General features: G+C 49.9%; 1 protein-coding gene across 1 annotated transcript; it reads left to right on the top strand.

The window, feature by feature from the left end:
* The first annotated feature begins 3,737 nt into the window (after positions 1-3,737).
* AWAT2 (acyl-CoA wax alcohol acyltransferase 2) lies at positions 3,738-11,877 on the top strand. The gene is made up of 7 exons (XM_032331688.1): positions 3,738-3,894; positions 8,749-8,859; positions 9,463-9,533; positions 9,785-9,989; positions 10,226-10,400; positions 10,931-11,130; positions 11,360-11,877. Exons 1-7 carry the CDS (start codon positions 3,810-3,812, stop codon positions 11,512-11,514), a joined length of 1,002 nt encoding a protein of 333 aa, XP_032187579.1. The 5' UTR covers positions 3,738-3,809; the 3' UTR covers positions 11,515-11,877.
* Positions 11,878-12,576: the final 699 nt, after the last annotated feature.

Below are 12,576 nucleotides of genomic sequence, written 5' to 3'. Positions count from 1 at the left end.
AATACTGTCTTTTGTGGAATTCCAACTGAAAGCAGATTAAAACAGAGCTGATTTGCTGTTTCCAGTCGGGTCTGGCAAGTCAAGTCCTCGGCTCCATCCCTGCTGTATTTGCCCCTGAAGCATGTCTCCAAAAGCCCAGGGTCAGGAGGACACATCTTAGAAACCAGCAACTAGCCTTGCTAGCCACCTTAGGGACTGCTGGTCTCACAGATACCCTCTCCCAAATGGTGGCCCGAACTAAGCTTCTAATTTGTTCCACCCACCCAGCAAGAAGTTGCTCTTTCTCCTATATTCCCCATCCTCACGATCCACTCAGGGAAGGAGTCAGAACCTTGACCATCCCCTGTAGCTCCTCTTTATCCTCACCTCCACACCAAATGCCCCAGCTGGATGATTTCTCATCTGTCAGGCCTTCTCTGTCCCTTGCCCCTCACCTGTGTTTAATGTTCAGAAGGTCTCCCTAACAGGAACCTAAATAAAGAATAGGATACTTCTATCTGAAACAGTAAAGTCAGTTTATTGAAGACGGAAATTTGGGTCAGTAGGCCTTTCTGGCCTGGGGAAAGTCCCAAGGAGCCAATCAACTTACTCTCTGTGGAGGCAGAGCTGGGACTGCAAGTCTGCGTTGGCGAAGAGAAACAGGTGGGCCTATGTGTCAGTCACGGGAACATCCTGGACCCTGGGACTTGATAGTCACCCTGTACCCTACAGTTGTCCTCATGTGGCATTTGGCACGAGTCACCATCCCTGCTCAGAAGCTAATTGTGCCTCCTCAGTGTCCACAAGTTTAAGACCAAACTCCTTGTCCCCGTGTCCAGACTCTTTCCGAGATTGTCTCTGCTACCTTTGGCAGCCTCGATTCCCACTAGCCTCTTTGTAGAACCAATATTCCCACCAAGCAGAGGAGCTGCCCCCTAACACCCTCCATGTATTTCCTGAAAAACTGGATGGGACTAGGCTGGATGCAAGGAAGTTACCGAGGCCCACGTGGGACCCATGGTGGGTGCTGACCAATGGGACTCCCCTGGAGAGGCACCTGAGCCTCTGCTTCAGAAGAAGCACCCAGAATCCAGCCACTTCTCACCATCCTGATTGCCATCCATCTGGCCTGAGCCACCATCATCTGACCCATGGATGACTGTCCTAGTCCCTCAAAAGTCTCCTCCTTCTTCACTGGCCTTTTAAAACCATAAGGAAATCCTGTTTCTTTTCTTTCCTTTTCTTTTCTTCTTTCTTTCTTTCTATCTTCCTTTCTTCCCTTCCTTCCTTCCTTCCTTCTTTCATTTTTGAATCTGTCACTCAAAACCTCACATGGGCTCTCCCATTTCAATCAGAGTAAAAGGTCAATGCTGCAAACCATCTGGCCCTAGCAAGCTCTCTGGCCTCTCCTTCCTCCTCTTCTCTCCTCACCCAGCTGGAATCTTCTGTTCCTCAAAACCCGTAAGACACACCCCACCTGAGGGTGTGTGTACTGACTGTGCCCTCTATCTGGAACATTCTCAGTTCAGACATCCAAATGACTCACTTCCTCACCTCTTTCAAGCCCTTGCCCAAATGCCACCTTTTCCATGTGTGGCGTTCCCTTTTAAAACTGGGGGGCCTGCGATTCCTGCCTAATTCCTCCTCCACCCACACCGGCACTCCAGATCCTTCCCATTTTGCTCAAACTCTTTTCCTTTTCTCATAGCACTTACCACCTCATAACACATGATGTAATTAGTTAATTAATTGATTTCTATCATCTGTCTTTGCCCACTGGAACATAAACTTTACCAAAGCATGATTTAAAAAAATATGTTTTGCTCACTGATCAGCTGCCTAGAACAGTCCCTGGCATATACTATGCCTTCAGTAATTGTATGTTGCATCAGGAAACCCTTCCAGTCTTACACAATTTCTTCCACTTGGCTCACAGCACACACCTGGCTGGACTTAGATGCATTCATACTCATACCTCTCTAGAGCACACGGACACATGCTTGGAGATGCCACCTACTGGTGTGGATATATAATTGTAAGTTGATAGCTAGACATTTTTCCCTTTGAATATATATATATATATATATATATGTATATATACAGATATACATATGTATATATACATATATACATATATATATATATACACACACACACATACGTATATATGTATATGTATATATATGTATATATACATATATACATATATATATATATATATATACACACACACACACATACAAAGGCCACATGTACACATGCACAGGCACAGACAAATCACATTTTTAAAATTAAGGGCTTTTTGCTTATTTGTTTGTCAGGGAGAGAGAGCGAGAGAGCGAGCACAAGCAGGGGGAGCAGCAGGCAGAGAGAGAGGGAGAAGCAGACTCCCTGCTGAGTGAGGAACCCGATGCAGGGCTTGATTCAAGGACCCTGGGATCATGACCTAAGCTGAAGGCAGATGCCTAACCGACTGAGCCTCCCAGGTGTCCCTTAAATTAAGTTTTTAAGGAAAGATTTAATTTATTTATTTGACAGAGATCACAAGTAGGCAGAGAGATGGGTGTGGGGGGGGGAGAAGGTCCCCTGCTGAGCAGAGAGCCAGATGTGGGGCTTGATCCCAGGACCCTGAGATCATGACCTGAGTCGAAGGCAGAGGCTTAACTCACTGAGCCACCCAGGTGCCCCTAAATTAAATTTTAATAATGACTTGAGGAACTTTTTTAGCAAAATTCAATTATAAAAATATTTCAAACCTACAGAATAGTTGAAAGAATTGCACAGTGAACAGCCACCACCTAGACTGTACAAATAATGTTTTGCTACATTTGATTGATTGTACATCTATATATCCACATATTTCTCTGTCCATCCATCAATACATCTTATATGCGTCTCAGGGTAAATTTTAGCCATTGGCATTCTTTTCCCCTAAATACTTCAGCATTAAGGAGAATTCAATATTTGTTTGCTTTTTAGGTAAAATGAACGTGTAAAGAATTGCACACATCTTAAGCATACACTTACTGAGCTTTGACAAATGAGTTTTTGACCTGTGTAACTCAAAGCTCTGTCAAGATGGAGAACATCATCATCAGCCCCCAAATTTCCATCATGCCCCTTCCTAGTCATTTTGCTAGCAGGGCAACCACTACTCTGAAGTTTTTCACCATAGATTATTTTTTGCCTCTTCTGGAATTCCATGTACACAAAATTTGATAGGTGCTCACATTTATTTATTCATTCCACACAAAAATTTATTCAGCACCTACCCAATGCTCGTAGACCTATATCTGATGTCTGTTCACGGGGAGTAATGAGTTCTCCGGTACTGACCAAATGACTGAAGGTGTTTCTAGGCATGGCCTCTGGCCTCGTCTCTTGTTCTCTTGCATTTGCATTGTCTTTGAGAGACCACACGCACAGCTGGGCCTCATAAATAGAAATGCAGACCACTGGTTCCTGGCTGCCCGCTTCTCTCCGAGATCCACCTGGGCTCTGGAGGACCCTGGTCAACCACAAGCCCCTCCCACTCACTTCCCACACCAGAGCTTTTTCTGTGCAGGTGAGCCAGGGTGTGTCACAATCTCAGCCAAGGCTGTGCCCAAATGGGTGAAAGTGCCCGTGGGTAGACAGCTGGAAGGAGCTGGGCAAGCAGAGGTGACGTGTGTCCCTGCTATCATGTGTAGGGGTGGGAGTGGGGGGGTGGAGACTAGTGGGGGGCTGGCGCACAAAGCATGAAAAGAGGAAACCTCAAAGGCTCCTGAACAACAGGGGCTGGGAAGCCAAAGGAGTAGCACTTACTTGGAGCCTCTGAAACCCTGAACACGATGCTCTTGCCCTCCAAAAAGGACCTTAAGACTGCCCTGGAGGTTTTTGCTGTTTTCCAGTGGGCCTTGAGTGTCTTTGTCATCGGTGAGTCTTCAGCCTTCCGTAGGGTGATCACCTGGTGTGGTCTTCCCAGGACTGAGAAGTTTTAGGGTTGAGCGTGGTTTTGAATGCCAAAACTTGGGTTGTCCCAGACAAATCCGGGTGACTAATCACCTCCGCGTCTCGCCTGACTTGCCGGGGCACAGTACTCATGGAATATGGTGTACATGAGGGTATGTGTGGGTGTGTGCCTATGCGGGAGTGCATGTGCGTGTGTGTGTGTGCAAACGAGCCTTGATGCCAATGTGTATGGTGAACCCTCCTGGGTCTACACTGGGGCACGCAGGGCATGTGTGGGGAAGATGGGGAGCAGTGCCATCGAGGTTCCTCAAGGAAAAGGACTTAGCTACAACCTCATGCACTTGAGCAGCTGCCCGGTGGTGGACGGAGGCTCTGAAAGCCCATTGCCAGGAACAGTTCATCCATCTATCCAGCCATTTCCCCCTACTGTTTACACTACAATTGCTTTGTGGAAACTACATATACACTGGCCATTGTGTCCTGGATTTTAGAGAAAAGCATCCCTGTGTGTGTGTGTGTGTGTGTGTGTGTGTGTGTGTGTGTGTTTGAGTGGGTGGGGGGAAGCTGGAAAAAAATTCTCATTTGTCAGGTGGTCTAGGTGAGGATAAGCAGGAGGCAAGGGTGTGAACCAATGATCTTGTAGGATAACTGGGAAAGAAGAACTCAAGTTGGCCTTGGGAATCCAGGACTTGCTAGTCATTCGGGAGAGTGGGCTAGAGGACAGGGAATGGGAAGCTCGGAGGCCTGCCTGGAGTGGACACCAGAACCCCTCTGTGCTGAAAGAGCGGTGTTATTCTAGGAATGATTAGCAGTCAGAGCTGGAAGAGCCCAGCAGAAAGGAATTCATATGTATTCGCGACTTCGTACCAGATATTTTCACATCTATTATTTCCTTGTAGCCTCCTGCCAGCCTTATGAGGTAGAAGCTATCATTATGCATAATAATATATACTAACAGCTACACACACATAATAAGTGTGAATAATATTAGCTAACATTAATTGCACCCTGTTTTCATGTCAGGCACTGTTCTAAGCCCCTTACGTGGCTAATAAGCCCCATTTGTACGGATGAGGGTGCTAAGGGGCACGAGGCATTAAGTGGTCTGTCCAAGATCACAGAGCTGAGGAAGCCGAGGGGCTATCCTGGGAGTTGAGCCCACAAGGATCTGATTCCAGTCAGTGAGATCTCTTCTCTACCTCTTGCATCGGCTCGTTCACTGCCGATCCTTGCAGCTGGGTCTGGGCATGTCCCCGGAGCACATACTAAGCCAGAGGGTGCTCTAATCCCTAATTGTCTCATTTTAAGTTTCTGTTCACTGCCTGTTCACGACCTTTGCCCATTTTTCTCCTGAATGAGTTGACTCTTGAAGGGCATGCAGGAAGTCGGGGAAGGACGAGTGTTCGGGGCAGCGCGTGGGTAACCCAAGGCAAGGCTAGGATGGGGAGAGCGTAAAGCGTCCAAGGAGCTGTGGGTGGTGAAGTGGGGTGAGGGGCAAGAGGCCCAGAACTGACGCCTGATGTGTATCAAATAAATGAACGGGATAGAGAAGAGGACGCTGGAGAAGCAGACAGGGGATGATTGTGCCAGGCACTGCCAACTAACGAAAAGAGTTTGGGCTTTCTCCTGAGGGCCATGGGGAGCCATGATAGGGTTTGGCACAGGGCAACAATGTTGGGTTTGTGTTTTCAAGAGCTCACTCTTGCTCTGTATAGCGCACTGGTTCTGGGAAGAGGCTGTTGTCTGTATCCGTCTAGGAAGAGGAATGCACACAGGAGGGGAGGAAAGGGGAGACTGGAGAAACTGGAATGGAATTAATATGGCCTGATGATCAGAAGACATGTGTGACAGAAATAGAAGAAGCAAGACAGAGGGTGTAGGGCCCGCTGTGAGGGGGCAGAGGAGGCTGAAGGAGGAGAGTGGCTGGAAGAAACATTAGTACAGGGAGAAAACTGTGCCAGGGAACCCTTCATTAGAGACCAATGGTGGGGCATACAGAGATGTGGTGTGGAGCAGGCAGAAGGGCTCTAGGCCTGGGCCGCAGGAGACGGAGGTTCCAGTGTTCCCCCTATCCGTGCTAGCTCACGTGGGGTGGGTGAAGCCTTCCCAGCTCTTCACCCTGTGTATGGATTCATATCTCTTTGGACCCTGAAGGCCTCGAGAAGAGACCTTTGCACTAAGTCTGTGAGGAAGAGAAGGCAGATAGGGGCCGTGTGAGTCCCACTCGTGGGAAATGGCGGATCGGGGACTCATCTCACTGCCCAGGCACTCCACCTGAGGCCACGCTGCCTCACAAGATGTCCCCGACACTGTCTGGGTTAAGCAAAGCCTTGGCGAAACAGAGAGGTCTCTTCTGGACTAGACCAGGACATTCCTCTCTTTCTCAACAAAGTCCAGTAGTCTTAGAAAGGGCAAATCAAAAGGCTAAAACCATAGGCCTTAGATCTCTTCCCTAGAGGCAGTCACTTCTAGATTTTTCTTCTGCTATTTATCTCCAGGTTCCTACATTTTACTACTTAAGATGTCTACAGATTACTATAGTATTTCTGATTGGATGGCTTTAGACGTTGTCACTGATTTCCTGATGTGGAAGATGAGAATTTGGCTCTACCTGCTGTTGCTAGATCTTTCCTCTTCCTCCATCCTCCCGAGACTGTAATAGTTTGGCTCAATGCCTAACTAACTATGACTGGGAATATCACTAGTGGAGCCATTTTGTGTACTGAGAGCCTATGTCCTTGCCTGTGACAACTTTCTGTTTTCCCTGAACTCATCGTCGTCTCATTCTAAATTTCTTTTGTTATCTATCAGATAGCCATTAACTACACCAAGTCATCTTTGAATCCTCCACAGACATAGTGATCTCTCCATATGTGTGAACACATCAGGAATCTACAGGTCCTCCCCCACTGCTTATTTCCTGGAGGATATGGCTACTGGAACCCAGCATCCTCTTGTTACAAAGCACTGGTCTTCTTAACGCACAGCTCTCACCTCCAGGGCCCTTCAGGCACCACAGGTGCACAGTTTAAGAAGGTGCTCACTCTCCAGGTTGTGCGAATGTTGGGTCAGTAGTTGCTTGACCCTGGGAGTGTTTTCTTCCATTTTGTGCCCTAGGCACCCGGCTGGCTTTGCCCTAGCCCTGGACCTGGTCATTTCCTCCTTCTGTTGGCTCCTTTCCTGCCCCCTGCTCTGATCCTGTGCCTTCCTCTGTCTTGGCTGACTCCCTTATCTTCAAGGAGCCGATCCTCCAGTAGTTCCCTGAGAAAGAGAAATGGGAGACGAACCATCTCAGACTGTATGTCTGAGATTGTCTTGATTCTACTTTTATGCTTGATTAATAATTTGGCTGCATACCGAGTTCATCTTAGCTGTCTGTGTTGAGTGCAAGTGTCTGAGTCTAAAGTCTCTTTGGTTCCATTTGTGGAGAGTAGTCCTTCCCATTGTCCAACTGTGTAGGGGAGGGAAGGGGACCTGGAGCTCTAACTACCTTTTCAGTAGACTCTCAGTCAAGGCCCGTGCCTCACACTGCTTTTGTGTGACACCTGCTGGCTCTAGATTCTGAGTGTTTTCCAGATTGTCCACCACAAACAGGCTTGGTCCTATAGCCATTTTCCAGGTGGGTGACCAGTTTTCAATTTTCTTTGTCTGAAGTCAGTTACTGCCTCCTTCATCTACTTTCCAGCGTGCGAATATCCTGCAGGCATCTCCCGTCCACTGTTGTTTGTCTCCGTCAAATTCTTTTTTTCACTGCAGAGTTCTATCTTTTAAAAACATTCTTGGGGGGGGGGTGCCTGGGTGGCTCAGTTGGTTGGGGGTCTGCCTTTGTTTTAGGTCATGGTCCCGGTGTCCTGGGATCGAGCCTCGTGTCAGGCTCCCTGCTCGGCGGAGAGTCTGCTTCTCCCTCTCCCGCTCACCCTGCTTGTGTTCCCTCTCTTGCTCTCTCTCTCTCTCTCTGTCAAATAAATAAATCTTAAAACAACAACAACAAACTCTTAGGATAATTTTCATGAGGACTTGGCAAGGAGTCAAGGTAGAAAAAAGAAAAAAACAGCTTATGTTCAGTCTGCCACGCTCAGTTAGAGGTGTGTTCTGTTTTCTAGCCTTTGGTTTTACCCGCTTTCTCTCACAGCTAGCTGTCTTAGTCACAGCTGTTTTAAAAATGGAGTCTGTTCATATTTCTGAGTGTGGCTCCCTAGGACTCGTCTCCATGAAGTCCATCCTAACTACTCTACCCTCCAGTGCTCCTGTCTCACTGGAGCCTGATACAGCCCAGGTCCTTATTGGGTCCCAGCTTGCGTTGTCTTTTGTTTCTCATTTGCCAACTGGTGTGCTCCCAGCCTGGCTGAAGTTGGGTCTTCTCTTTCTCTGGTATTCCCTTCACTGACGCCTCACAGAGAAGATCTGGAGAGGAAAATGTGAGCATGGGGGAAAACCGTTCCTGACTCTGTCTTTCCTGGACTCCCAGCCTCCGAGGATTAGATCTTAGATCAGAGTGGCCCATCGGTGGCTCCCCGCTATTGAACACAGCTCAGAGCAGGGCCAGGGCACGTCCTGGGAAGCAGATGGCTTACCGCATGGGGCACAGCTGGAGAGGAAAGCACCTTGCCTTCCAGATCCAAAACAGGGGTCCCTAGGACTGACAGGAGAGGGAGGGCTGGGGACATGGGCATGCAGACCCCGTGCTAGGGTGAGGAAGCAAGAGTATTTGGTGAGTGTGGGTGAGTGTGTGTAACCTTGGGGTGGAGAGCCCCCGGAGGGAGGGCAAGTGGGGAGGACTCTTTACAATTCTTTAACTCTGGGCTGGGCTCCTTACAGTCTTCACCGTAATCTCTGTCAACATCTACCTGGTGCTGTTCACGTCATACTGGCCCCTCACTGTGCTCCTTCTCAGCTGGCTGGCTTTCGACTGGAAGACACCCCAGCGAGGTAAGGGTCCCTCTGGGGCTGTGTTGCCACTGGCCACACGCTCTCTTCTCTCTTCTTCTCATAGTCCTGAGAGGCTCTGTTCAACTCCCAGGTGGCCCTTTAGCTTGTTTCTGCTCCCTGGGTTAGAGAAGCTGAGGGAAGAAGCCTTTTCAAAATGCTGGAAAGGCCTAGAACAGACCCGGAGTGGGTTCGGGGAAAAGCAGTGGGTAAAGCAGCAAGCTGGGCCTGTCCTAAATCGGCCCTGATGTGACATGATTCGCCTCCGTTGTTGCTTACAAGGCCAGGTGACAGCAGGGGATGAGGGGATATCCTGCAGCTGGCCCAAAGGGGCTCTGGAGGAGACAATGGGGGTGGACAAAACGTGGCTACTGGGGCACCTGGGTGGCTCAGTTGTTAAGCGTCTGCCTTCAGTTCAGGTCATGATCCCAGAGTCCTGGGATCGAGCCCTGCATCGGGCTCGTGGCTCGCTGGGAAGCCTGCTTCTCCCTCTCTCACTCCCCCTGCTTGTGTTCCCCATCTTGCTGTGTCTCTCTGTCAAATAAATAAATAAAATCTTAAAAAAAAAAAACAACAAAGACATGGCTACTTTAGCTCTGTTTTCAGGGGGCCGCCGGATTGACTGTGTGAGGAGATGGTGCATATGGAAACAGTACTGTGATTACTTCCCCCTCAAGGTGAATAGCCCCAGGTCCTCCCACCCCCAACTTGTGTCCCGGGCCCAGCCCCAACTCCAGGCCAGCAGTTGGGCCAGGGTGGAGGTTGGGGGCATCATTCCCATTGAGCCCCATGTGAATGATGCCCCCCATCACTGTGTGTTACCCACCTGCCTGGCTGGACATGGCCACAATTTCCCTGCCTGGGCTCTGTCTGGAAGAGGAGTACCCTTTCTTGGCCATTCCCCTTCTGACTCCCCTCTCCTCCACAGCTTTTGAAGACTCATGATATCTCCCCCAACCACAACTACATCCTTGTGTGCCACCCTCATGGGCTCTTGTCCCATTCATGCTTTGGCCACTTTGCCACAGATACCTCAGGCTTCTCCAAGATCTTTCCCGGTATCACTCCTCATATTCTCACCCTGGGAGCCTTTTTCTGGGTGCCGTTTCTCAGAGAGTATGTCATGTCTTCAGGTGAGTTGGCTCCTAAGATGTAAAGCCAAAGGAAACATGGCTCCCCCAGGGAGAAGTGTTGGGGGAATGGGAGAGAGGCAAGGCCTACTCGGTGATCCTCTCCAGTCTTAGAAAGCTACCTTAGGCTCACCTGCCTGACACGAGGCTCTTCCCTCCTTTGAAGAGGTAGGGAGGAAAGTTAGGAGGTTGGGGAAGTGGCCAATGAGCTTTCAGTGTTTTCTGCCCCTCCCCTCCAGGGGCCTGCTCAGTGAGTCAAGCATCCATGGACTTTCTGCTCACACACAAAGGCAAAGGCAACATGCTGATTGTGGTGGTTGGTGGCCTGGCAGAGTGCAGCTATAGCCTGCCAGGCTCTACTACTCTGTTCTTGAAGAAACGGACTGGCTTTGTACGTGTGGCCCTTCAGCATGGGTAAGGACAGCTCTGAAAGCCCAGCATGGAAGGAGTAAGGGATTTTTGAGGAAGTGATACTTAAAAAGGGAGGTAGAAAGCAGCCTCTATGTGGGAGTAGAGTCTGGGCTGGGTCCTCGAGGCATTTCTGCTTATGAGGAAAAGCTGGAGGGCCAGCCCTCGGCTCTTCTCCCTCACGCTAGGGTCTCATCTGGGCCGGTCCCTCTATAAAAGGCCACTGGCCACAAGCTCATGTCAGAGAGACCCCAAACTGCTGTGTGGGTTAGAAAGAAGAAAGCCAAATGAAATGGCCCTTGGGTCTTCTCTTCCAGTGTTTCAGACCTGTAGCTTCACAGGAGGGTCTGGGACCTGCTTCCTTTAGCTTGCTGCTATTTTGCCTCCACACGAAGCTTAAGGTAGAGAGCGGGGCCCTCGCACTTAGTCTGGACCTCGGTCCCCCTAAGTCATGGGCCAAGAAGTCTAGAGGCAGACCCAGGGACCGCAAGTAGTCAGTGCATCTGGCCATCGAAGGATATGCCTTTCCTCCGCAGAGTTCCTCTAATCCCTGCCTATGCCTTTGGGGAGACAGACCTCTACAATCAGCACATTTTCACCCCTGGGGGCTTGGTGAATCGCTTCCAGAAGTGGGTTCAGCGTATGATACACATCTACCCTTGTGCTTTCTATGGGCGCGGCCTCACAGAGAACTCCTGGGGCTTACTGCCCTTCGCCCGGCCTGTGACTACCGTTGGTGAGTGAGCCCGCCCACTGGCAGCCATGTCTAGGATATTGGATCCACTTCCGGGGCTTCACCTTAGCTCTGGCTGTGTCCAGAGGCAGGGAGGTAGACTGGAATGAGGGGTATGGTGGGGGGAAGGGCGGGGAGAACCTGGGCTTGAGGGCTGAGGCTCGGGCTGAGGCCCATTCTGAGGAGTGAGCAGTTCTGATGCTTTTCCCTTCTTCTCTGTCTCCTCTGGCAGTCGGGAAGCCGCTACCACTGCCCAAGATTGAGAATCCGAGCGAGGAGACTGTGGCTAGATACCATGCACTCTACATCGATGCCCTACGCCAACTCTTTGACCAGCATAAGACCAAGTATGGCGTCTCAGAGGACCAGGAACTGGTGATTGTTTGACAGACACCCCCAGCGGCTTCTTGGCCTGGGCTGGAAGGTTTCGAATCTGTGGAACAGGAGGACAGAAGTCACCTGTGGGCATCCTCCTCCTGATCTGGCTAAGTCCGCAATATGAGGAAGCTACTCTCTAGGCCCCGCTTCTTCCTTCATCTCTCTTTTTTCTTCTTCTTCTTCTTTTTTTCTTCCTTCATCTCTTGCCTCCTTCCGGCTCTTCTCTGCTTTCACCTCGGGGCTACCAGGGAAGTAGCCCCCAAAGGCAGGGAAAGCCCTAGCCGAGAGGTAGCCCGAAGTTTGCCTCACCCACGGCCACTCAGCATCAGTACTGAGGAGAACAATGGACAGAATAAAAAGCTCTTCTTCTGATACTGCTTGTGGTCCAACTCATCTGTTTTAAGGGCTGAGGGTCCCTGGGTTCATGGCTGTTTTCTAGCTCTCAAGCCGCCCCATCTCCTGGCAGCGAGGCTCCTGCAGGACTGGGTGCCTTGGGAACCTGTGCGCTTGGGAATTCAGGCTCCGCTGCCTTCAAGCCATGTGACACAGGACAAGCTATCATCTCTGAGGCTGAGCTTCTTCACCTGTAACATGGAACCCAGAATCCCTCCCTCCTCTGCTTACCTCAGAGGCTACTGGGAAGGCCAATGATACTGAATGTGATTGACCTCTGGAAATGGGACAGCTACCCCAAATTAGGCTCCTCCACTCATTCTGCCCATTTCCTATCCTTGAGCAGACTCTGTCCTCAATTTCATGGCATCTTGATGCTTGAAAGCAAGTGTACAGAGTAAGCTCTGGTCAGCAGCCCTTTGAATGTTAAAGTCGCCTTTCTACAGTTGGGTGACCTTGGGTGAGCTACTGAGAATCCCCGAGCATTGGTCTCCTCATCTGCCAAATGGGAGGTTACTTCATGGGGTGCTGGAGGCTGGATCTTCCCATGCTGTTAGGGCCTCAGGCCTGAGATGTCTGTCACAGATGCCATAGTGTTAGGCTGAGACAAGCTCCATGCTGCTTCTCTGCCCCCAGAACAGCAATTCTTTCCCACAGGACCTCTAACTTCCCGGACAA

Source organism: Mustela erminea, chromosome X, assembly GCF_009829155.1.
Source record: "Mustela erminea isolate mMusErm1 chromosome X, mMusErm1.Pri, whole genome shotgun sequence".
In the NCBI taxonomy this organism is placed as follows: domain Eukaryota; kingdom Metazoa; phylum Chordata; class Mammalia; order Carnivora; family Mustelidae; genus Mustela; species Mustela erminea.
Note: the sequence above shows the minus strand (reverse complement) of the source record. Positions and strands in the feature narration are given on the sequence as shown.

Excerpts from the sequence above, each read along its gene's own strand:
- AWAT2 (XM_032331688.1), top strand. The coding sequence starts at position 3,810 with ATGCTCTTGCCCTCCAAAAAGGACCTTAAGACTGCCCTGGAGGTTTTT. Across the intron at positions 9,990-10,225 it reads AGAGTATGTCATGTCTTCAG|GGGCCTGCTCAGTGAGTCAA; the intron begins GTGAGTTGGCTC and ends CCTCCCCTCCAG. Across the intron at positions 10,401-10,930 it reads CGTGTGGCCCTTCAGCATGG|AGTTCCTCTAATCCCTGCCT; the intron begins GTAAGGACAGCT and ends TTTCCTCCGCAG.